This window comes from Gadus macrocephalus, chromosome 7 (assembly GCF_031168955.1).
Source record: "Gadus macrocephalus chromosome 7, ASM3116895v1".
In the NCBI taxonomy this organism is placed as follows: Eukaryota; Metazoa; Chordata; class Actinopteri; order Gadiformes; family Gadidae; genus Gadus; species Gadus macrocephalus.
This window is the reverse complement of record NC_082388.1, coordinates 17,737,791-17,765,126: the sequence shown is the minus strand read 5'-3', so window position 1 is coordinate 17,765,126 and position 27,336 is coordinate 17,737,791. Positions and strand designations below refer to the sequence as shown.

The 27,336-nt window shown below is 42.1% G+C and overlaps 1 protein-coding gene across 1 annotated transcript in view; it reads left to right on the top strand.

The window, feature by feature from the left end:
* LOC132461389 (kin of IRRE-like protein 3) overlaps nt 1–27,336 on the top strand; it is a 158,172-nt gene that overhangs the window by 113,358 nt on the left and 17,478 nt on the right. Inside the window, exons 5-6 of the mRNA XM_060056480.1 lie at nt 7,157–7,307; nt 15,568–15,673. Coding sequence (XP_059912463.1) covers nt 7,157–7,307; nt 15,568–15,673 — 257 coding nt within the window. The remainder of the gene's footprint in view (nt 1–7,156; nt 7,308–15,567; nt 15,674–27,336) is intronic.

The window sequence follows — 27,336 nt, the reverse complement described above, 5'->3', positions numbered from 1 at the left end:
AATGACCCTGAGTCCAAGCTAATGTCCCATGCGAACCCCCCCCCCCCTACACCTACCAATGATGGACTATTCCCGCTGGAGGAATCTTCTTTGTTTCCTCAGAAAAAAAGCTGAAAAAAATAATTCCACCCCCTCTACTACGACTTTATTCCACCTTTACAAGGGGTCCTGCCAGTCTTCAAAGCCTCAGCTGTAGGGCAGTTCAAAAAGTGCACTGTTAATTTATAATTAAGAACAAGAAGGGAGACGTTTTTGCCAATGAGCAAGTTTTGCGCACTGCCTTTATTTTACTCATATGTGCTGTGCCAGTTTACTACACAACAGTGAGTGTGATTAGTAGAGCTTGGTTAATTACTGCTAGGTTTCAGTCTAGCCATAATAAAGCCAAGCTGCATTCCGCAAAGTCTGCAAAATGTCAATGGGCTTTATTACCCACCATTAGGCCAAGCAGACAACTAATTATTTTACTCTAATAGAAAACTATAGAGCTTGCAAATTGCCCCGGGTTGAAATGAACTTTATTTGTGTAACAAATTGTGCATCGTATAGAGAAAAAAAATAAGCAATGCTTTTGACCCGGCCGCATGGTTTCTGTTCAATGATTAACATGTCACTCTGTGCTACCCTTATTAATATACAGGTACCGTCGTTCTATGGAGAAAGAATTTGCTGACACCCAATCATTTTCTTTTAAGGAGACAGGGTGAAATTAAAGCAGCAAAACATGATTAAAGACAAGACGTCTCATGCAAGTTCTAAAAACAAACAACAACCTCTGAGCATACTGCTCAGTAGAGACCGGGCCCCTAAGGCTCGTACAATGTTCCTTCAGATTGAGTGGGTGTAGACTTGAGCAAGGGGTCATTCCCGACGGTGCCTTCCCACCCCTTTAGTCTCCAGCGGGGGAGGGCACTGACAGCCCCGCCGAATCCAAGAAGAGGACGAAGAAGAAGTAGCGACGGTGCCGAGGGAACAATCAATTGACGTGTAGACAAACACTAATCAGAGAGTGAAGTGCAGGAGTCCATCTATCTCTGTCTACTTGAAGCAGCCATCCACACGGCAACACCACCACTCATTGTCTCTAACAATGAGTCAACACAGATGCACTCGCAGGACACAGGCGTTTACCATTGACAATGCTAGCCTGTAATATAGTATCTGTATCTAATGTATATAAAAATACCAACGCATGAATCAGTTGGTAATAAAATCAAACCCAATCCCCATAGCCGGCAACTCTAATCCATAGCATAACATGATGAGCTCAATATGAAATTAGAGAAGCTACACATAGAGATGGTGTTTCTCGTTTTGTACGATCCGATCAAATGAATACTGCAGTGCCTGTGGGTATTGTGCGGGGTGACAAGGAGGATGTCCTCCTACTTTTATAGTTATTTTATTAATGATTTGAGTCACACTGACCTCCTTTAGTCCACCCCCTGCTCTCCCTCTCCCCTAGTGCTGTTGTGTAGACTTATTCCCCACCATATACATTATGTCTAAAACATGAATGTTGGTTGATTCCAATTGAATGACATTTAATCAATAACTTCCAGTTAATTACTTCTAGTTCATCCTACAAATATTACGTGTTTACATGTTTATGAAACACAAAGGGCAACATGCACTTGATGAATGCAAATATAAAAATACAATTTAATCTGGTAAGCAAATTATTTAGCAAACAATGTTTCCTGAATGTCAGTATGTGAACCAAAACATGCAATACATATTTGGTTAATTACAGAAAACAGACAGCTGTAGCAGTGTGAATATATAAATTATAGACAATTTGAAGCCGATATCAAACTCAACTTGATGCAAAACTACCAGCATGATGTGACTGCACTTTTAAAAAGCAAACACATGCACAATGTTGGGTTTTAAAAGCGCAGCAAAAAGCATGTCTTCCCAAACAGCAGGATCGTTGCAGTCTTAACAGATGTTTCCTGTCCTGGTTCTGATCATTATGGCAAGGGTAGCGGTTCACTGTTTGATACTTTATCGGGGGAATGCGTTTGATAGATGAACAGATATACTTGATATACTCGTCTGTCCCCCCAGAAATCCCTTTTCTTCCCTGTAGGAGTGCTGCTTCCTCTGGACTAAAGCTCCAGGAAAAATGCCTTATATTAAGAATGTTTATTGCATCATGTTAAGACTTAATAATTGAATCGCACAACATTGTAATGCAACCGTGTTATAGGGCCAATGTGTCTATTTTTACAAGTGTCATCTGAACATTTGTTTACATTTTAGACAAGAATTAATTATTGTTAAATCTTCAAAGGACCATAGTCTGTGCAGATATGGGTTTTTTGGGTGCTTCAGTTCATCACTGGATAACATGTTGGCTACAATGTTTGACCCCCGATCAACTGGTACCAGTTAGATCCTCAATGTTCAAAAACCTACCTGTAGGTATCCTTGAGCAAGATGCCTAACCGTTTACCTGGTCCTTGATGACAAATACAAGAATTCACTGTAAAAGCATCTGCCAATGATTGTATAGTAAATATGTAATAACGCACCAGTTTCAAAGAAACATTCTAATTTCATGGCATATGCTTAGTTTTGGGTTAGACGTTCTGCTGTCTGTGAAATCAGACAAGCAAAGGAACAAGAACAAGAAACAACAAGAAAATGAAAAATCAATTGGTGTTAACTATTTATGCCAACTGGAAACGGTATAAACACATCAATTTAAATGACCAAAGATCAGGCCCTTTCATTAGCATTGGTGCTCTGCAGCAAGAGCGGTCTTGTTATAACCAAACCAATCATCTTTAACCTAGATGGCCACATTAGTGCTCATCCAGGGTCTGATGGGGCTCATAGGGACGTGGGCACAAACTCACTATTGCCTGGGAAAGGAATTAGGTGGCCGGCACCGCAAAGTCAAAGACCCACAAGTGGCTAATTTAAATGAGGGGCTCCAAAATGGCCAGTTTAGTTTTAGATGGAGGAAAATCCCCAGGAAAAATCAATTCTTCGAAATTGGAGAAGAAAAAAAAAACGATATAATAACCGACACAACAGCCTAATGGCGCTTTTTCCTTTTTGTTTTACTGCAGCCATAGCAGGCAGAGAGCGAGGGCTTTTTTTGTTGTTGTCCTTCACTTCATTGCATCACACTCCACACATCCTCCCACTCCTCAGTCCTTGGATGTCTGTGGCTCCTTCCATTCATCCTCGTCTGCCCACAGCTTTAAAGAGCCACAAACAAAGTTAGCACAACAAAGAGACCATTCCTTAAAAAAACTGATGATGGCTCTTCGACAGAAAAGGCTTTGTCAAGCTGTGAGGACATGATATGAGAAGGCATCATTTCCCTGCTGAATGCATTCTGGGGCAGCTACTCCACTCGTGGGAAATGCCACTGGGAGATCCACGCCTGTTCGCGTCTGGATCTTCCCTCAGACAAGGAGGTGATAAGAAGCAGGCAGGTCATCTGGCCATCTTGTATATCTCTCCCTAAAGTATTATATATATTTCCATTTATAAGAATACCATTGTCGGCCTATCTAGATGTAGAGCGCCTCATGTTTCCCTATCTCATGTGACTAGAATTTAAAAAGTAATATATACGTGTATATACATATTTGAACTATCCTCTATGACATTGTTGTTGTTGTTGTTGATTTTTGGTAAGGTGCACAGATTATCATTGAATGAGCCAAGCCCGTCTGTCTCTGCATCCGTCCTTCCTCACTTCAAGGGGGTGGGTGAGCTTTGCAATCTTTGTCATGGGAGTTGGAGGAAAAAGAGATATGCGGCAATGGGAGAGGCTGCAGCAGAACATCGATGCCCAGAGGAAGGCTTCCTAATGTCCCTCTCCCACGAGAGCTGATTCAGCCCAAGTGGGGGGTGAGATTTAGTCAGGAGGTGCAGACGCGATCATAACAGGATTCCCAGTAGGCACGAGACACCGTGCCATGGATAATTGCTTCATTGCGGCAGACTGTTACTGTCATTGCTTTGATGACCTCTTTCATTGAAGACGGGTCAGTTTCAAATCCTTGGGAGCTTTATGATCATTCTCCAAAATAAAGAGTTTTTATCTTTCTAAAGTTAAATGTTTGGAATTAATTCTCGTGCCTGAAAATGTTTTATGACCAATGGTTTGAACTAATGGGTTTCGTATATAGCCTCATCATTTTTCATCATTTTGTGAAAAGTGGAGACCACCAATTTGTCACCCATTGATCTTCCAAATTATATTGGATCAGTAATTCAGAAGTTTCCACTGGGGCCACACAACTCCCCACATGACACTCCGGTGTTGATTCGTAGCTGAAATGAAAGATAGGTCTTCAGTTTAGAAATAAAAATAATATGACAATATTTTTGTGTCATTACCGCATGTTATTTTTTACTTTGTTTTGTCCTATCCTCGTTCCCTACGGATTATCCGAAGAGATGAACTAATAGCATGTAGAGATGATGAAACCTCTTTTTCTAGATGTTATAATTAATATGTAGTGGTGGGGGGTGGAGTGAGCGATATAGTCTATTATATCTTGTGGCTGGTATATGTAGACACATATGTTAGTGTTTTGACAAGAGTACTCTTTTGGTAGTTTCAGTTTGTATTCCAACATTGTTAATTGGAAGGAATCATACAAACCAAATTGAGTGTTTTAATCTGTGTTTACTTCTAGTTGTCTGTTGGTATTAATATGTAGTTAGGGAGAGAGATCAAGTCTAATATATCCTGAATGTATTATGTGGTTGGTACTCTGTAAACACATATGTCTGTGTTTGGACAAGAGTTCTGTTTTGGTCGTTTCAGTTCGTATTCCAGCGTTGTTAATTGGAAAGGATCCTTCAAAAAGAAGTGGGTGTTTGCATGTGTTCCTCAGACATATTTGCGAAAAAATAGAGTAGGTTTTAACATAAATGTTCACATGCAAAGAGAAAGTTTATTTCAGGCAACTTCCGATCGAAATATTGTGATTAATCGGAGGGAGCAAGGCATAAGGCAGAGTTTGCAAAACAGCAAAAGAGAAAAAAAAAACGCCTTCACAGTGTAAAAACCGCCAGGCATTTGGTTGAGATTTTGCCGCTTGAGCATCTGTCACAACATATGGAACAGACGTTTACGGCAGTTTCGCTGTTCTCCCATCCAAATTTGCCTTAAAGCTACTGCAGATATCTAAATACACACGGCACACACACACACACACACACACACACACACACACACAGACACACACACACACACACACACACACACACACACACACACACACACACACACAAATATCTTGCAGCATGCCATTTTTGATTAAAGTTTGCTTCATGCCTTCTTACTTTGAACCATCAAATTTATTTTGTACTGGCAATTTGTCCACAAAACAAAACTGATCCTTGTTTGATAGGCATTCTAATTGATGAATGATAATTGTGGAACAAATGTGTTTGCTGTAGAAGAAAAGTCACGTCTGGCAAATTGGCAAGCCAAGTCAACCCATCTTGACTAAGTGAACATACGTCAACAGCAGTTGTGAAACTGGGATGGAGCTCAATGTGTACAGAATGAACGCATTAAAATTGATATAGTGGGTTGAGTGGGGAGCATTTTGAATATTTCCCATCCAAAGTTTTTTAATGGTACATGGTAATTTTCCAATTTTGCTATCTCTTTGTAGGCCTGTAATTGGACTCTGGTGTCATTTGCTTACAATGAGCGTCAAAAGAGTCCCCAAACCTCTCTTTTCTCCATGGCGACTAATAGAGTTCTCAAATGGCTTCCCAAACATTTTTCTGTTGGTCTCCACTATAATCCACCACTGGACCTACTTTGTATACTTAAGCACCACACACAATACCACACCACTATGCCCACTTCAGATTAATTCACTGCCTCAAGAGTGTAAATTGAGGAATGGATCAAAATGGGTTGTAAAAGATGTCGTGGCAATTCCTATACCAGATATTGCGTCTAAGACATGAGATTTCCAAACGCAAAAATAACACAATACTTGCGGACAATTATGGTCAGATATATTTGTAATAATAGTACAAACAACGATACATCACAACATGCATCAACAAACAATAGAATAGGCATACAATACAATAATCGGAGGCCTCAGATGGGAGTTCGCCCTGCGTCTCTATAAAGGTTTGCAACGAGTCCACTGCATGGCTAAAGGCAGGAGTTCTTATACACTTCTGTCAGGTTTCTGAGGGCAGCGTTCCCCCAATAAACCAAAAGCCTTTTGTTAACAAGATGATTGATTGAAGCTCCTCAGGATGTGATAAGGCCGTGCCTTATCAGATCTACCTTTCGCTTCTCAACGCTCCCCAGGGGGTCAAGAAAACACGCCCAAACCAACAAAAGGCAGCTAGAGAAACATAATGTGAAAACAGATGTACAGCACACAAAGCACAAAGGTTAACATTTTAGACGACACTGATGAAGAGCAGGGTGACAAGACCATTCACGGAATGGAAAACAAAACCTAAATGACTAAGAAGTTACAACATATTTATTTTTCCATCACAAAGACCATTAAAAAGCTGCAATAACTGAAACCGAACGGGCTCCCTTGGCGGAGGTCTCTCATAAAAGGATGATAGGACACAGAGTGGGTGCTATCTGAAGGAAAGCGCGACAGTTTGCTCTCTTCCCGTATGTTTCACACTCAGTGTTGGCCTCTGTCCCTTTTCCCAGCCCCCCCTGAGACAGTGCAGATGGAGAGGATGGAAAGATAGTGGAGCTACACACAGAGGCGGAGAATGATACTTTATCACCGAGAAACTATTTTCCTGACTTTTATCCTCATTTCGGAAATTAATAAATGATCCACAGCTTGGTTAAGAGAGTAGCCCTGACGATAAACTAGGTAGACAGCACACATCAAACACTTCCCTGGTTCAATTAGGCTTGATGGAGCACACACATACACACGTGCGTGCGTGCACGTTTTAAATGATTTACAAACAAATCTGATATAGACGCTAATTAGGTGTTCGTCTATCCATTTCACGACCTTCCGAGTCAAGCGAGACCATTACCATACTACCTTGGCGTGCGGGCCTGCCTCTGTTCAGACCAAATCAAACACACTGGATTATAAATAATGCATGAAAGTCCGCCAGTTTGCGTGCTTGTGTAATTACCGGCCCATCCTTCCGTTCTCAGACGCTGTTGCGCGACGGCAGGAGAGAGAGCACGGTGAGCACCCTCTACCTGTCTCCCAGCAACATCGAGTCAGGACAGCAGATCACCTGCCGGGCCTCCAACAAGGCCGCACCCAACGGGAAGGACACAACGGTCACCGTCGACATCCAACGTGAGTGAGGGTCAAGCCCATCGTCCATCATTGGTTTGAATGAGTCTCTTGATGGAGGAATCACTGACATTGGTGGGAGAGTTCTCTAGTATAGGGACCATGGGCCCCGACACACTACTCTAGTCTAGTGCTGTAATTCCAATCTGTATTCCCCCTAGTGGTCAACATGGATACTGCAAGTTGTCAGCCAAACGATTGAACAAAAACATTTTTGTTTTATTTGTTGTAAAAACAATGTTAATGTTATTTTTCTGACTGAATGCATTATGACTGTAATGTTTGTTGTTATTTGGTACATAAGTAACCATTTTGTACAGCCGCTGTTAATAATTGGTTTATGGTTGGGTTCTGAAATACTGTAGTTGAAATGAGCTGTGGGTCTTGAACACTTTTGAAACGTTGAAGTGGTCCCCCATTCAAAACGGTTTGGAAAACCCTGGTCTGGACTGTTTAAAGTGCAGGTGTTTTGAGCTGGAAGGTTATGGGTTTAATCCCTAATGTCTGCTTGAGCAGAAATCCTTGAAAAAGATGTCTAACTCCAACTCATCCATAATAGCCTGCATCTCAAATATATGTGCAAAGTGCTTTGAAATAAAGCGTAGCAAATAAACAAATTGGAGTTTACTTGCTGAATCTCCTGTTTTGAGCTTCTTATATCAAGTCTGTATTATGATTCATACTCATGCCAATACCCATGTGTTACAAAAACAACCTCTTTTCACAATGTGTTATATTAAATCAATGCAAATAACTAGGCTACCAAATGAGTGATGACCATGTAAACACGGTCCCGATTGCCCTCCAAATTGCTAGGGAAGTTACCTGTTTGAATGTGAGCGCAGTTTGGGTGGGGGTGAAGGAAAGGGGGTTGTAGGGGGTCGTTGATACAATGGTAATTAGCGTCGACCCAATCAGTCCATACAAATCACCTCTAGCTGTAGGGCTTGTGTGTGTTTTGTTTGTATAACCCTGTCCTCCACCTCCAACTCCGCCTCCTTCAGGAAAAAAAGAAGGAAAAAACATGGGCCACTCTCCATATGAATAATTAAAATGTCAGACGATATTATTTGATCGTAGAAAACAATAGGGGCCCTTTTGTATCCTCTCACAGCTCCTCAAAGCTGTTAAGTATGACTAATAAAGCAGAAAATGCTATTAAGAGATGCATTACTCCTGGCAGATTCATTCTTCTACCTCCTGCCTCCCCAACCCACCCTTTTTAGTTTCATTTATTCCTTCTTCCATTGAGGCTGAATGAGAGTCCATAAACTGCAGCTTAGGGGGGAGTTGAAATGTGAAAACTGCAAACAAAACAATTTTTCATTTGTTCATTTTGTCAGAGAGAGACCTCGTATCCTTTACGGAGGTTGTCAAACAATAGAAGCCAGATTAAATATATATAATCCATATACGTTTCATTAATCACGGGTTGCAATTACTTTTGTCTCTATTTCTGCCACAAAGAAAATGGTTTTGAAAAGTGAGCATGTGTTCATTCGGGCTTATTGCCTTGGTAACCGTGGAAGGCTAAAACAACGCAGCGCCAACCGTGGCTATCAATACTGTGGCTAGTTGTTGCAATACAGCGACACAAAACACGATGATAATGAAAGGTTGACGTAGCAGCCAACCAAGGCTGTTCCCCACATGGAGCAGAGAATTGTTTTGACAAATGCCTCCATCATGAACCGTACATTTTCCCAACAAATGTATTTCCGAGAAACGAATTAAACGAAAAATTATACCTTGAGGAGTAGAGGAAAGAGCAACGAACGGATGGGGAGAGAGGGAGGCTGGGGACATGTTGACTGTTTCTGTCTGCGGAGTGGCAGTTGCTTGATGAATAAGTGATGTTGGTTCTGTCCAGGTGGACTGGCGGCACTGGGGGGGGGGGGGGGGGGGGTAGGTTGGGCAGTTTTGAGTCTTGTGTCCATATTTGTAAATCAAATTTGCCATGCATTCATTTATTAATCATAACACTTTCCTTGGCACTAGGCTAGGTAGTCGACCAGGGCTCCATGCTGACTTTTCTTGTGCTCCTAAGTGGAAATGTTAAGGGGAACCGTTCATACAAGTAGAAGCACAAACAAATCAAATAGGCGCAGAGACAAAAAAATAGGGATTCCTTTCTGTTTTTTCACTCTCACTTTTTAAAATAAAGTCTTAAAACAGTTATTTTTGGCTGTTGCCATTTCTAACTTCCTGTAGTTCAGAAAACCTTGTGTGAGTAACCTCCAAAACCTAATATCCTTAACATTACTGGGACTTTGTCTACTTAAAAAGTAGGTAATCTATGGCCAAGCAATTCCTCCAGGATCACACCATAGCAGCCTGTTATGTCTTGAAGGCCATAAATATCTTATTTAAATGTGTCTCATTACAGAAGCAGCGTGTGCTCTGATTGCTGTTTCATGTCATCCTTAAGAAAACAGCATAATGAACGCGCTCCTTTCATTGAAGACCACTTTCATCAGCTTTGTAAACATGTGGGTACGTGCGTGCGTGCGTGTCTGTGTGTGTTTGTGTGCATTAGGGATGGGTCAGAATATTCGATTATTCGTTCCCGAGGGTCAAAATCGATTTGAACATTTGGACCATTAACATTTTTTCCCATTCAAATCTAAAGTTTTTCACAAGCCATAACTTTGTTTCCCTGGTAACGCCTGAGGGTTTGACTAATACCTGGAACAATATACCTTCCCATGAGGTTCTTATGCAACGGAAACGTTGTTCACTCCTCCAGTAAATAGGATGGACCTTAGCTACGACTTGGCAACGGGAGGTATTCTAGTCCGCTCAGCTATGAGCCAGAGAGCTTACGATTTTTATTGTACATATTTATAATTCGAAATTCGTCCCAGCTTTTATACAACAGATACTCTAGGCCCGGTCTATAGCATATAACAGCATTATCTGATTAAAGTTTAATTCATTTTTCACAATTTACCAGCTCTCGTTTTGAAGACAGAATCACCGCGCCATTCGTTTCAATGGGATTCGCAACGGTCTATACATTCAACATAAAGTGTAAATATTTATAATTTGAAGTTCGTCCAAGCCTTTATACCAGAGATAGACTACTAAAGGGTCTATAGCATCTAACACGTTTTCTGATTACAGTTTAATGCATTTTTCACAACCGAGAATTAGACTGGAACTACTTAGCAGTTAGTTGCTTTTCTGCGTTTAAGATATTAAGTGATTTCTTGCCGGTGATCCATGGCTGCCTTTGTGAATGTCGGCACACATCGAATAATCGATTAATCGTCACTGATTATTCGACCATGACAATTTTGAGCTATTCACATCCCTAGTGTGCATGCCCTCGAGCATGCAGGCCCCAGCCAGGGCCATGTAGCACTTGAAAAGACGTGGGCTCCATATGTTTGTGTGTGTGTGTGTGTGCATACATATGTTTGAGTGCGTGTGTGTGTGCGTGTGCGTGTGTGTGTGTGTGTGTGTGTGTGTGTGTGTGTGTGTGTGTGTGTGTGTGTGTGTGTGTGTGGTGTGTGTGTGTGTGTGTGTTTAAATGTGCGTCTGCATTCGTGCCTCTATGTGTTTGAATGTGTGCTTTAATACGTGCATTTGTGTGTGTGTGTGTGTGTGTGTGTGTGTGTGTGTGTGTGTGCGTGTGTGTGTGTGTGTCTGTGTGTGTGTGTGTGTGTGTGTGTGTGTGTGTTTTAAAAAAGTCTGTGTATGTGTTTAAATGTGAGTGCATCCCGCATGTGTGTGGATTTGTGTGTGTTTAAATGTGCGTGTGCATGTGTGTGTATACGTGTTAGAATGTGTGCTTGCACTCGTGCGTGCGTCTGCGTGGAGCCTGTAGACACTCGGGGGCTGCACACGTTTGTTTAATAATTATGAGCAGCAGCAACATCAGTGGTAGCGGTGCATTTTGTTAGCCTCATGCTCCGCCCACTCACTGCAATTACCCTCCACGCTGCTCCTGTTCGTACAATTACCCTGGGACATCCTCTGCCTCCTGGCTCCTTATGAGGGTCGACTCGGGCAGCTCATTCCAGAAAATAAAAGGACCTCTAATACATAACAAGCTTGTGTTGTTTGTTATTGGTAAAAATAAACACTCTTTTTTGGGGGGGGGGTTTAAGTGCCCGACCTGTTTCTCGTTCGTGGTTGTTACCGTGGATACCCCGCTTATTGTATTACTGTTCATATCCTATTTACATGAAGGATAGAACTGTCATGCATATGTATTAGATTTGGCTCCGCACAATGGGATTCAGTAAGTGAGACAGGGAAGGCTCCTTCAGGTCGACATGTTGTGTATTACTGTCGTTGTTGTCGTTGTGGTCATTTATTTACGATGTAGGCCTATGCGCACGTGTTCAATAATAACGGACAACATGTTTTAAGTAAGCGTCTTCCGTTAATCAATCTTGCGTTAGGAAATACCTATCTGCAATATGTGAGAATAGAATGCTACATTAAAGGAAAACAATATATAGATTTGTATATTCTATACATTTATTTGATAAAAAGCAGCACGTGTTGTCAATAGGCAACTTGCTATGTTTAAACTGCTCTTTCCACTATATTTTATGTTGAAATATTTATATTTTTCAAAATAAAATTATCATTGAATAAACGTAGCCTATCAATAAACCTGTAATCCACAGAGATCAGTTAACCATATAAAATTTTTCGAGGTTTGTTGCGTTTAATTATGGAAAGATAACTGATAAAAGGTATGTGAGGGTTAGGGTTAAGTCAATGGCTCGACATGTATCCGTTTTAAAGAGCCAATTACATGAGTAAATATTTCCCTTTCCAACCATGAATTCCCCTATACAGTACATGCCATGCTGATCATGGATCTGTCCCGGGAGCACTGAGTAATTCATTAGATACATTTTCTTCGACCATGTTGCTGTAGGCTGCACACACACAAGTGTCAACTTTCATTATTCATGTGTTTCACAAACTTTATGTTGTGGCATCTGTGTGTAACAGCCGAGATTAAAAAAAAAGAGAAAATAAATGGATGTGCGGCGCACTCTTTATGTCATTTGCGAAAAAAGTATAGAGTAAAAACGGCCCCAGAGCACTTAAAGGACCACACACAATTCAGTTTTAATTCGGTGTCATTCCAAATTAACTTCTCATCGCAAATGTTTGGACAGCAGACGTTAGCATCTGGCTTGTTCCGTGGTGCACATTCGCCGCCACGGCATCACCCTGCCTGTGTTTCCCCATGTATGGCTGCTGGGGTGGGGAGGGGGCTGTTTTATCCGTCTATCAAATCGCCTCCCGGGGGTTTTAGGTCTGCCCAGATCTGATTTGGTTTAGCATGACCCAAGCAGCAGATGTTCTATGTTTTGATGTGTTTTGTTGCACTCTGCTGTGCCTGACCTATCCCAGTGCACACCACACAGAATATTAGCCTCAGAGATGAAGATTTCAGAAAACAGAACAGTGCGTTTTTATTGCGGTATACGTGTAAGGAGTGTAGGCGTACCTTTTCTCTTATGTGAACAAAAAATTGATGGGGTTATTTTTCAGTGAAAATATTTTACACAAAATAATGATGAATCATTGAGTGCGCATTCTATCCGGAATATAACTTTTGTTTCACCTAACTTCATTTCCAAAATCGTTGTTGGATCAGAATATCCTTCTAACATTTGTATTGAAGCTATTATACATAAACATGATCCAGAGTAATAGATGCAAAAAATAAAATGCAGAAAATGAAATAGCAATTGACATTCTCCCTGCCAAATGCCGGCTAAAGATTTGCATCACTGATCAGAAAATGTAGGCTACTTAACAGGGAGAGCGGGTTGCCCTTTAATCACGTACAGGACATTGCAGTCAATTTGCAGACTGTAACGGAGAAGAGTTGATGCAAGCAAAGATCTTTTGATGTCCTCTGCTCAAACGGAACGTAATGGAGGCTTTCAGAGGTTCAAACGGCAGGGTCTTGACCACTTAGATGAGAAGCACTTTGGCACTTTGAGAGAAAGCCATTGACTGCATGTGTCTGCTAACGTCTGGCACTCTGGCCATTCAGGTCGTTTCATTGATAGAGAACTATCCCTGACCGCACCAAAGTTGATTTGGAATGACAATGCGTTGTGTGGTGTGTGAAACTATGGCTAATTGGTGGCCGAGGCAAAACATGGCTGGGTACAATTTTATACAAAAAAGGATTTATCTGCTTTGCCTTTATTTCTGTTTAGTTTTTTTAACCCCTGTTCCACACTATGATAATATTGATCCTCTGAGAATTGATTAATCCATTTTGTGGTCGTTACTTTATGGACATTTGGTTAATGAGGTTGTGTTGGTAGCTCTTAGATGAATGACTTGCATGTAGTCTACATATTAAGTGAATGATGAAACAAACTGCAAATTGTCCTCAGACCTACGAAATATGTTTCAATTTAATTTCGCATTTGCAGTTGAACTACAAGAAAGCCAATAAAAAAAAACTGAAGCTTTTTTCCCCGATTGAAGTTGAACTCTTTCCAAAAAAATCTACCGTGAGTTTGTTGGGCCGGTTACACCGCTCCACTTTGATCTTTCCAAAAACTGCTAAACTGGAGCTAGCTAGCAGGGCTTTGTTAGCAGCGGGTCCACACGGGACTACAGCGGCTGCTTATCTTACTCTGTGTGTGTATGTGAATGTGGGTGTGTGTGTGAGTGTGTTAAGGTGTGTCTGCAAGCCTGCCTGTATGTGTATGATCATGTGAGTGTGTTTTTGCCGGCGTGTGTGCGCGCGCGCGCGCGTGTGTGTGTGTGTGTGTGTGTGTGTGTGTGCACCAGAACATGTGTGTGGGTGAGCATGTGTGTATCTATATATGTGAGTGTATGGGTATGCGCGCTTGTGTGTGTGTGTGTGTGTGTGTGTGTGTGTGTGTGTGTGTGTGTGTGTGTGTGTGTGTGTGTGTGTGTGTGTGTGTGTGTGTGTGTGAGCATGTGTGTGGGTGAGCATGTGTGCATGTGTGCCTGCCTGGGCACCTCTGTCTACGGTGTTATTTGAACTGCACTGAGAGTCAACCAAGCAGCAACAGAGCACCCGTGTGTTTGTTGATTGGACCAGATGGGTAGGACCTCCAGCCAGAGCCTCAAACTCCACTGTATGTATTATGTATGATATCGCAGTATAAATCAAAAGAAAAAAACTTTTCCATCAAGTCTAGTGTTTACCAGAGAACTGCACACTCCCTTAAAGCTGCAATCGTCAACCTCAATCTCCCCCCTCACCCCTGCCTCTGGCCGGCTGCATCAGCAGTTACAGAAGTTAGGGTGGAACTTTGGGACCTCACCGTCAACATTCAAATAACCCAGATTTGTTAGTGTAGAGGTATAGCTGGAAGGATTGGCGTTTAACTTTTCAAATTGTATTGTATAAATTGAATTGTTCTCATACAGCACCAGATAAGCAATGTGACTTGATTTAATAAGAGATTTTCAGCAACTTCTACACATAAGAAAATGAGTAGGGACTTCTGATTGGTAGCTTAAATATATAAATGTTCAACTCTGAAAATAAGATTTCCAGTTATACCTGGATGCAATCAATGCGGACCTCTCGTAATCCAACAGTTTTGTGACTATACTAACGTCAATGGTTCTTAATAAAGACATTAAGGCTGGGTTATTGGTTAAAAACAATGTGTTTAACGTCCTGTAAATATCCTGTAAATATAAATGTTGAAAAAGACAAAGATCAATATTAACGGTGGGTATCAACTGACATCTCGCAGCCCTGATATGAGTGTCCACAAGCCTAAGCTTGTCTTTGAACCACCAGCCTCAGCTTGGGTTCAAACAGTCTAGGCCACTGTTTGAACCAAAGCTGAAAAGGCTCTGGGTTTGGCGTCCAAAATCTGCACTCTGAAGATAGACCGCTGCGGGCAAGATCCAAGATCCATCCATTCTATCTTGTACTTAGGTCACGGCATGTCTTCTGATATTCACTTTAAGTCACTTTGGATAAAAGCATTGGCTATATCAGGAGATCCCAAACGGTTTCATGCTGGGACCCCAGTGTGGAGATACATTTGGACCCCCGGTTCACCAAATATTCTCATTACAGGGAACCTGGCATGCATATATATATCCCCTTTGTTTTAATACAAACATAATTGTGGCCGTCCAGTGACCCGCTGGCCCCCTGAGACCTCCCATTTGTGGTGCCCACATTAACAGCTTGGAAACCACTAAGCTCTTTGTCTACATCTGGCCATGGCGGCTGTACTGATCCTTTTTTATCGGTACATCTCGACCCGTTTAGACTTGCCGCTGGTCAACCTGACTGTGGACCCCCAACCCGTCCTGGAGGGGAACCTGGTGCGCTTCCACTGCGCTGCCAAGGCCAACCCACCTGTCATCTACTACAGGTGAGTCCTCCCCTGACGCTGCGACGCCACGTTGGGCCTCCTGTTCCCACTCTTACCTATGTCTCCATAACCATGTGTACCCTTTATCTTCCAACCCCCCTGTTACCTTTTATAATCCAACCCCCCTGTTACCTTTTATAATCCAACCCCTGTTACCTTTTATAATCCAACCCCTGTGTTACCTTTTATCTTCCAACCCCTGTTTTACCTATAATCATCCATCCCCTATTATCTTTTATAATCAAACCCCTGCGTTACCTTTTATGTTCCAACCCCTGTCTTACCTTTAATCATCCATCCCCTGTTACCTTTTATCCTCAAACCCCTGTGTTACCTTTTATCTTCCATCCCCTGTGTATCCTTTTATCTTCCAACCCCTGTGTCACCTTTTATTTTCCAACCCCTGTCTATTCTTTTATCTTGCAACCTCCGTGAAACCTTTTATTGCTTTGTGAAAGAACTGTTTTAGTTTGTCGTCTTGGAGGACAGCGTTGGAAAAAAAGTACAAAACCAAATGAAAAAGACGATTATAAATAAAGACTGAGCTTTTTTTTCTGGAGTAGTTCTTTCACAAGTCAGCTAACAGTGCAGGTGATATATTGGGTAGTCATCATTTCTTTCCTACTTTCTTTTGTGTCATCTGTAAGAAGGTGTTTCTATGCCTCAACTCAAACGGTTAGTTAAGTATAGTTACTTAATACACTGCATTATTATCTACTTTGGGTTATCACACTGTTTTCAATATCGAATCATCTGTAGGTAGTATAAGTTATTTATATATATATATAGTTATATATATATAAATCTATTTATTGATAAAATAAGTACAGATTATAACAATAATATAACAAATTTGAAAAAATAATGAATATTAAACTCCCGAAACACTATACAACCTTTTGAAACAAGTGTGATTTTGCTTTGGGAAGTCATTATGTACCCGGGGCGATCAGAGGTACAAAAAAACCAACTTATGTGTAGGAACATCCCACCAGCTCACCCACCTCTGCCTGTAGAACTCCCTTAGGCGCCCTCCGCCACTACCACCACCTTCCACAGCAGCTGGCATCTCATTGATTATACATGGGACAGGCTGCCCCGAGATCCCAGTGCACGTTGTCGCCATCTGCCCTCGATACAGGACCACGCCTTTCTTTTACACCCGCTCCCAGCACACTCCCATGTGGTCTGAGTGTTTCCAAAAATGTTGCACATGTGCAAGGGGATTGGTTTGGCTTCCTAAAGTGAGCCCATGGACGATCGTTTTGGGTCTTATCTTTTTTATGACAATGCGCTGTGTGGTGTGTGAAACTATGGCTAATTGGTGGCAGAGGCATTTTATATGGATGGATTTAGATGGATTTCATATAGATGTATTAAGATGCATTTCATATAGATGTATTAAGCTGTGTTTCAAAAATTGTATTAGATACAAGTGCAAGGGAAATGGTTTGGCTTCCTAAAGTGAGCCCATGGACGACCATTTTGGGTGTATCTTTTTTATGCCAATGCGTCGTGTGGTGTGTGTGAAGCTATGGCTAATTGGTGGCAGAAGCATTTTATATGGATATTTTTATATGGATTTCATATAGATGTAATTACATATATATTATATACATTTACTTAGATGTATTTCATGTAGATGTACTTAAATGTATCTCATAAAAAAATATTATTTAGAGCCTTGTGAGACCATCCAGTTATTCAAGTGTGTGAGTTTCAATCTTGCCTTGGCTGGGCGGCAATTGATTTCCACATGTATGGACGAGGCCATACATAGTTTATAATACTCAATCAGATTAAATAACGCTCTTTCTCTCTTCGCTCTTGCCGAATCAGATTGAAAGCAGAGCAGAATAATTTTCTCCTCTGAGAAAAGCCTTTTATATACAACGGTGTTGATTGCTCCGTCGATTGCTACACTTTCCCTGGGCGGCGCCATTGTTTTAAAATTCTGCAGACCGTGGCGCTTCTATCATTTTTACAATTTCTGGGAGAGGCTGTCTAAGGGCTGGAGGCCAAACTGATCTGAAGACAAAAACAGAATGTGAACTTTCGGATCAGGATGGTCTCACAGGGCTAGTATTTGATGCATGATGCATTTCATAAAGAGTTATTTCGATAATTGGGATACAAAATATCTATATATATTGGAGAGAGGGAGGAAAGGGGGCTAGTATCCGCCTACCCCCCGTCCCCATAAGCTACGCCCCTGTAGGAAGAGCTTCACTGGGGGCTGACGGGGTTCATGGAAGGAGCAGATTTGCCTGTTCACAACAGATAGCTTTGAGTCCGGCGATATCTACTACACACACGCGCTTGAACCTGTGTGCTCTGGGTTTCTACTTCTATCTTTCTTTCTGTTTATTCCCAAGCTTGGGATTTATGCTAAGCCTTCATCTTATACTAACCGCAGGCTAAACACCTACCGGTAAAACGCCTACGTCTCTGTGGTTTCTGTGTCTGCTGTTATTGCTACAAACCACAAAAGATATCCATTAGTTGACCTCCCAAATAATATTTATTCTTGAATTAGCATTTCTCTGCTTTGACTAAGTAATAGAAAATCCTTTTATCAGCATTTCCTTGCATAATGTTGTGTCAAATGTAGGTGGGCTATTGTGAGTATGGTTTATATTATATAACGCTTTTCTTCCCTTTTTTGTAAACCAAGCTGTTTTCCTTAAGAAACAAAAGGAGAACATCTTGCTCTGCCTTTTCTTTTGACCTGTCTAGACGTCCGCAGCCATGTCTCAAAAGCCAGGGTATTAACAATTCCAAATTTTCGAAAAGCATAATTACTATTAGTGTGTTTGTGTGTGTGTGTGTGTGTGTGTGTGTGTGTGTGTGTGTGTGTGTGTGTGTGTGTGTGTGTGTGTGTGTGTGTGTGTGTGTGTGTGTGTGTGTGTGTTTGTGTGTGTTTTTTTCTGTCTGTGTGTGTGTGTGTGTGTGTGTGTGTGTGTATGTGTGTGTGTGTGTGTGTGTGTGTGTGTGTGTGTGTGTGTGTGTGTGTGTGTGTGTGTGTGTGTGTGTGTGTGTGTGTGTGTGTGTGTGTGTGCGGTTGCATGTATGTGGTCTTTACCGTGCACTTAAACAGTGTATCACTTGTGAACATGAAACCCCAGCGATTTATCTTGTCTCAATTATTTTAATGGTTCCGTTTAAAGCACTCGTCAACGCTCATAATATTAACCACTTAATTTGTGAAGCACTTCTAGAAAAGCATCCAGAGTGCTCCATCAAGGGGTATCATAGGCATAAGGTTAATATAGCGAATAGGATATGAGGAAAAGATTAGTAACCTAGGAATGTATCATGTGGCAATATATGGGGAAGTGATGTTGACAGCTTCCCAGATATGGATCCAGGATATAAACGTTTGGCTCAATAGAAAGGTTTAGAAAAGACATACTACGGCTCAGGTAAATGAAAGTCATTATTCTGTCAAATATATAAACTGAATCCATGGAAAGAAGTTGCTGTTGTGTATTTACTGTGACAATAGTCAGAAGAAAACCGATGAATATCAATAATTCTTTATGAATGGGCTTTTACTGTACAATGACATTGATTTATGTGTCATTCTGACAACGGCACTTCTAACAGTTTTTTGTCAGTTGGACAGGGTGATAACATCAGTTCCTTCCCTGTGCTATTGTTTGATAGAAAGGCATAGATTTAAGGTGTATTTATACTGCATAGTACGGGACGGCACGGCATAGTATACTTTAGTGAACAACATCAAACCGTGAGCCATGTAACGGTAGACCTGCATGTAATGGTAGAAAAACACCATTACCTGCCATCGCACAGAATATGTGCACACATGGATTCATTAACTTGAACCCAACTAGGTATATAGGAATAGGCCAACATTAAATGACTAGAGATAGGCATGCCGAGTGACCGTAAGGTCTCAAATACGCCAGTTTCAAACCCAAGGCATATGCAAATGGTTCCTGTATAATAGGCCAAGTCAAATTATGGAATTGGGCGGATGACACATGTGTGCTTCAAAATAACACTCCTACGTGTATTTTCAATAGTACCGTCTTCCTGCCGGCTTTTATCTAGGGAAATGTAAACTAGCTTCATGCCTCAATCGAGTGTTGCTGTCCTTCGTCTCTTGGGGGAAATTACCATCCGTAACCAAATTCCTTTCATTAGAAACCAAACCTTGGGACGGAGTTGGAGAGGCTGTTGCTGGCTGACCTGCCTCAACCCATTGGAAATGCCTAGCCGAGCAACTGTGGTCTTTTTTCTCCCATCGTCCCTGTGAAGTGCATTGGGCCGGTTAAATGGTAGCTCCAGCCCACCTCTGTGTGGGGTCGGTGTGCTGGAAGCAGAGCAGACATCGCTTTACATGTAATTAGAGGCTAGGTTTCTCACTCCCACAATGATCGTCTGACCAGATCTGCTAAATCGCTAATTACAAACAAGCACGGAGGTTGCGTCATTACGGCTTGCAGGCTAAAAGTTGATGGACTAAAAATGTGCTCCAAATGGAAAACAAAAAGTACTTTTTTGTTTTTGTTCTTCTAGTGCCTTAATAGTTCAAGGTAGAGTTTTACTGCATGAGTCAATATTGGACGTTTTGTCCATTTCAGACTTGACAGACGGTGTGAGCTCCTCACAGCCCATAATACCCCTGATGGATGGCCGCGAAATAAATATGGGCCGAGAGTTGATATTGATTTTAGTTCATCTCTCTTTAAACGAGTGGTCCTTGGCTAGGCAGCAGGACGTATACACCTACAGCTGTGTGTGTGTGTGTGTGTGGGGGGGGGGGGGTATGTGTGTCATCATCCTTGAATGCTTTATTTTATTTATTATTTATATTAAGGAGAGCATCGACTGGTGTGATGGCCCGAATCGCAGGATTTAGTTTTTATACCTGTGGGTGTGGCGCCACATGCACCAGCACATCTCCTTAGTACTTCCATGGCAACAGGTTCATTTTTCAGCCCACCGTCAAACCCTGCACCCGTCCCTCTACCCCTCCACCCCTCCATCTCCCCATCTTTCAGGCTGAGCGCACTATTAATCACCTGAGATCTACCCTTTTGAGTGCTGAGTGCATGAGGGCCTCCGGGCAAGATGTGTTGTGTGTGTGTGTGTGTGTGTGTGTGTGTGTGTGTGTGTGTGTGTGTGTGTGTGTGTGTGTGTGTGTGTGTGTGTGTGTGTGTGTGTGTGTGTGTGTGTGTGTGTGTGTGTGTGTGTGTGTGTGTGTGTGTTTGTGTGCGTGTTCACGTATAAGTGATGCAGAGGGAAATGGAGAGGAGGGCAGGGTGTGTAAGGGGGAATGTTAGAGGTTGAAAGAGAGGAAGATGCAGAGAGAGAGGGAGAGAGAGAGAGAGAGAGAGAGAGAGAGAGAGAGAGAGAGGAAGAGAGAGAGAGAGAGAGAGAGAGAGAGAGAGAGAGAGAGAGAGAGAGAGAGAGAGAGAGAGAGAGAGAGAGAGAGGAAGAGGCAAAGATGTAAATAGAGAGAGAGTGGAAGAGAGAGAGGAAGATATGTTTATAGAGAGGAGGGCAAGCAAGTACGGGCTCCGCCTTATCTCAGAGGCACCAGATGTTGCTCTTGATGGCACCCTGGTTGCACTCCTCCTCCTCTCCATCCTCCTCCCAACCCTCCTTATCTTCCTCCTCTTCATCTTTCTCCCCTTACTCCTCCTACTCCTCATCCTCCCCCCTCCATGCTCCCCAAACTCCTCCTCCTACCCACCCTTCTCCTTCTCCTCCTGCTCCTCCCCAAACTCCTCCTCTTACCCATCCTCTTCCTCCTTCTCTTCCTCCTCCTCCTCCTCCTCTTCCTCCTCTTCCTCCTCCTCTTCCTCCTACTCACTCCTATCCCCCTCTTCCTCCTCCTCACTCCTATCCTCTTCCTCCTCCTCCTCTTCCTCCTTCCCTCATATGTGTGGAGAAACCTTAGACCTACAATACATGAAATGTATAGAAATAAATCCATTAGTCCGGTGTAAACATAATTGTAAACGTATATAATTGCAAGCACGTTTGCAACGTTCTATGGAAATGTGTGTATTCGCGCCACATGCTGAGCCCAGCATATATTTACTAAATGGTCAGATTTGTGTATACATTGTACGTATACAAGGCAAGTATATGGTAATGGTATTATTAGGGTAGAAGGAGACAAAGAGTTTTAGGAACAATTAGTTGCGCGAACAATGAGTTGACAATTTCATTAACGGCAACGATTTCTGTTGACATACCAAGTCATCAGTCTGTTCTGGCTCCGCTAATTGGTTTATTAAATAGTGTGAAATAATGTGACAAAAATAAGTAAAATAGAGGGAGAAAAGGATGAAAAATAGAGATGGAAACAGAATTAATTAGATTGAGTGTAGGAGGGGTGGATGGATTCCACTGCATATCTCATCGAGGATGCAACCACTGGGATCATCTAGGGTGGTGCAATACTCCATCACAATCACAATGCTTTTAATACCACTCTGGGTGCAAAAGTTCTGTAAAACGAACTCATTGAGAGTTTCTATCTGCCAACAACATTACGGGGAACATCCATGTTTTATGTAATACAATCATTATGAACGGTAAATAAAACTTCCAAGCGGATATCATGCATACTTTCCCTTCTGTTTCTCACTCTCCCCATCTCTCCTTGTCCCTCCTCTTCTCTCCTGTTCTCTCTTACTCTCCTTGTCTCTCCTTTTCCCTCATGTTCTCTCTTACTCTCCTCGTCTCTTCTTTTTCCTCCTCTTCTCTCCTCTTCTCTCTTACCCTCCTCTTCCCTCCTCTTCCCTCCTCTTCTCTCCTACTCTCCTCGTCTCTCCCTTTCCCTCCTCTTCCCTCCTTTTCCCTCATGTTCTCTCTTACTCTCCTCGTCTCTTCTTTTTCCTCCTCTTCTCTCCTCTTCTCTCTTACCCTCCTCTTCCCTCCTCTTCCCTCCTCTTCTCTCCTACTCTCCTCGTCTCTCCCTTTCCCTCCTCTTCCCTCCTTTTCTCTCCTCTTCTCTCTTACTCTCCATGTCCCTCCTTTTCCATCCTCTTCTCTCCTCTCCACGTCCTTTCCATCTGTTCTATTTCCTTCACCTCCTTTCTCTCGCCCCCTCTCCTCTCCTCTCTGTTGGAAAGGTTACAAGCATATCCTGGACCCTTAAAAGAGGCATGGCACAGATCCAGTACGATCTGCTCTGCCACACGTTTCTATTTTTTTTACCCTTTTTTTGCGAAGGGCACTGCAAACAATCTCAGGGCATTTTAATCTGGGAGCATGGCATTCCTCGCGGCGGCTGTTGTTCCTCTCCTCCCCTTTTCCCGCAGAGCCTGTTGTCATTGCAGTGATGTGGCAGAGAACACTGCTCAAACCATCCTCACATTAATACCATTCCCCTCACCTGATCCCGGAGTGTGTGTGTCAGCACTGACACCTCGCACACGCATCGATTAATTATTCTCTGCAAAAAGGACGAGAAAGTTGTTAGTTTTACTTTTTCTTTCTCTCTCTCATTTTAAATTCACAGGTACAGCCTCAGAATATGGCAATCCATCTCTGTCCTGAGCGGAGAAGGCTGGCACATTTAATGTGTGACATAGATTGATGGGGACTTTCAAAGGGTAGAGTGGGCCTCGGAATCTGAACGGGACACCGCTCTCGCCCCTCTGTACACGTTAACTTTTTATGCGGAGAGGAAGATAAGTTTACTTTTTTAGTGAGCGTTATTATGTTTCCAATAAGAGGGAAAATAACAGCGGTGCTAAATGAGGCTTTAGCAGAAGAAGCCATATATGGACACATCGTTATATTGTAAGCCAACTATTTATATATATACATATATATATATAAATGCAGAGAGAGAGAGGGAAAGAGAGAGGCGGTGAGAGAGTGAGAGAGAGACAGAGAGATATGCCCTCTGTGAAATAATGTGGGTGTATACTCTCAGAATAAGTATGAGATTGATGGAAAGTAATATATGGTAAATATAATATTTCATAGCTTATCATAATGTGTAGCTCATTTGTTTCTTAATTTTCTGCTTTTGGCTGTTCTACTTGCTCTACTTTTTATATATTATACTGGTGTTATTGTGTTACGATAACTTTTTTGTTCTGTTGATATATTGTAAAAAAAAAAGTACAATAAAGAAACTACTAGAATTGGATCACAACATAATGCCAGGTGGAGTTTAAACATCATAAAAATAATTGGGGAGAAAAAATTGCTACATTCTCCTGAACCGCTCTATTATAATAACACCGTTATTTTTAATCGAGTTATTCGCCCCCAATCCAAATCACTAAACGAATTCCCTCCCCCGCAATACTCTCGACAAACCAGTCAAAGAGGCTGTTGGTGGAGACGATTATAACTGAGCCTCCAGGCATTAAAGCGATGGGGAAGGTTAAGGTTGAGGCGAAGACTACTTGAGAAAGCATGCGCTGTTCAAAGACCATGCAATCATGGTGTGATCATGGGTAATTACAGGACCAAACTCATCTTCTTGACCTAGCCAGGAAGGAAGGCGAAGACATTCAGAATGCAGCCGCGCACGGCTGTGTGTTCCCTCACTCTGAACAAGTATTTGTTTACGTGCGCTGTGTGAAACAGCGGTTTTGAAATATTTCTGTGTTTTTCGATCACGTTTTTGTCGTTATTTTATTATTTTTTTCAATTTTAAGGTTGAAAAGGTTGAGTAGGAGAGTAGGTTTCAATTGTTGATAATGATGATAGATGCAATCAATAAACTAATTTAGGAATTCCATTACCCTAAGGTAAAACATTTAAGTGGCTCAAATTCTCTGCACCCACTCTCATTTTGTGTGGGTATATTTGGATGTGTATGCAAATTGAAAGGGATTATTGGCTGTGATCTCTCTTTCGCAGAAAATGTTACCAATGTTTAAGAAAACGTTAACGCCCTCTCCGATGGGCTTTGACTTCAGATTTGTCAATTTAATATATGAAGCCTTTATGCTATTAGAATTTGACCCCTGCACACAATGCATTAAAAAAAAAAACTAAATTGCTGATAGCTCAAAATTGTCTTTGGCTAAGGAAACCTACACAACTTTTGAGCAGCTTTCTTGTTTTTGTCTGGTTCCTCCAGTGCAAACAACAGGATAACCGTACACCATCTGCACAAGTTACACCGAGTCATCTATTATCCTTCAGGCTTTGTCTTTTCCAAGTCCCTCGGCGGGATGCACGTCTGCAGATGCCAACAGAGCACCCCAATTCAAAACCCTCCGCGCTGGCTACGATGCGATGATACTGGGACGCCTTTCATCCATGAAACAAGTCCAAGCTTCACACACGTTGCACATGAAGTTATGAGGACAACACTAGGCAGTTTTTCTTTTGTTTTCCTTTCCGTTTTACAGAGTCTGTTATGAATCAATAAGAGGTTGCCGACGGAGGCTCAAGCCGGCGAAGCTGCATCCGTCAGCAGGTGGAGCGTTAGGCTGAAGACAATAAGCCAATCTGTTGGAGAGACGCTCGGCTGTTGCGTGACAGAGCTGTATTCTTCCACACGTTTCCTGAATGGAAAATGAGCTTGGACTTATACAAACAAGCCCCACCCCTTCCTTTGACATCCCTTTGGAAGAAACCACACAAGACAAATTATCATCTTGACAAGGTGAGCGATCCACACCCTGTTTTCCCTCTCACTTGGGGATGTGTCAAGTTTCCTTTGCCTGACTACGCTGCTTTGAAGACAGCTGTCATGGCTGTTTGCCGTTGTCAAGTTTGGGCTTTGCTTCCCCTCCGTCAACCGCAGTAGACTGGACGTGAGCCAAGCGGCGCTGAGCGCGCTCGATACACGCTTGTTTGAGAGTCAGTTGTGACCTTCAGAAGGAACAGCTTGGTTCAGGTCTCACTAAACAGGAATCGGGACAGCTAGGGCTGCAGAGTGTGACAGCACGGGTCACTGGGGTCATAGGGAAATGGTCAAAACGAAACGTAAAGGAAGCGTGAGGAAGGCAGGATCAGGGAAATGTACCCTGAGCCCTCTTCTGGAGACCCTCACCATCATCAGGGGGTCAAAGTTCAGCGTCCTTGACATTTTGAATGCAGGAGAGTGCTGGACAGCTTTGCACCTACAGCCGTTCCACTAAGTTATAAAAAGGACACCCCTTCTGACACCTTCTCTTCATCCCCTCTTTTCCGTAGTATGAAAAGACATTCATATAACGCCTGCATAACATCTTGTGCAGTTGAGTTTTACTCTTTTTATGAAAATAATCGCTAGTTATTTTACGAAATTGCATGCATTTTAATTTAGGAAGAGCAACAGATGGAGGGGAGACTGTTTTCTTGGTTTGGAAATCAGTTGGCAGAGTTCTCACTGAGGAATGTCTAACAACCACACAAAATATTTAAGGGTTTGAATTGGCAAACACAACTACACCACTGGACTAACAAACACTGGAGCATCCTCATTCCTGGGTGTTGTTGTTCTCATCAAGAGTCAACAGGTGCTTGCACCTTCAATCCCCAAAACACTTTGCACTTGTCTTCCTGTTTTACCACTGGATGTGTTGGTTTCCTTTCCGTGAACCTGGCTGAGAATGCTGAGGAGTAGAGGGCTGAGAATATGTCTATATCTTTTAGGAACAGCTGTCTTTGGTATAGATACAGGCCCATGACATACATGGAACAGAGTGTTGCATGCATTTCAAACGCTGGAAGGGGCTTTTCTTGATGTGGATCGATGCGGCTTGGTTCGACCATACAAATCATGCCATTTAAAGATTTCAAGGCCAAAATAGAATTGTCTGGTTTTCACCTTCTTGGATCTGATGATGTCAGCTGATCAACTACAATCAACCGTATTATATTGATTCAACCATACAACCAAATGAGTCAACAGAATTAAAAGCAAATGTGTTAAGATATAATATCACTCATATTTTTATGCTTTGAAGTAAGAATAATACAGATGGCATAGACTCTTCGAGATTGCCCCGTAAACATTAATCATCCCCCCCTTCTATGTCAAAGTTCCACTTTAAAATATCGCTGTTTAATTAATATGGTGTATGTTTCTGTTCTCCCAATCTGTTTTTATATACCAGATATCCTTGCAATTATTTTAAGGAATAATGCAAAATCAGATATCCATCAACACAATATCATGTTTCTTTGTTGTATCGGATCCTTTTATGATCTTAAGAAGTAGGTAAACACCTTCTCCTTCCTAAACCGACTGGAGGTATCTCCATTTCAGATTTTTTTAAACCTCCTGAAAGCTGTGGAATACAACTGAATTGTGCACCCTCTGTTCTTCTTTGTATCGCCTCTGTGTATAAACGTTCTGTTGTTGTGCTTCACCCTGTGCTGTGCTGCTCTCTGCCAGGTCACCTTTGTTAAAGGGATGTTAAATCTCAATGTGTTCTACCTGGTTAAATATATCAAAAGTAAACATCCTTCCCGAAAACCCCCCTCACTCACTGCCGAGGTCGGCCTTCATCTCCCGTTGTCTTCTCTGGGGCTCGGTGCGTGGTTTCTAACTGCTTTGAATGGTTTCTCACCGACGACATGAACGAAACATGACACTTTGTTCCAGGATTTTTCTCTTGTTTATTCATGTGTTTATTTCAAAGGGACAGGGCACAAAAAAAATTTACAATATATATATTGCACCAGAACAACAAGCACATTTTCATCTGTAGTCCTTTCACCGG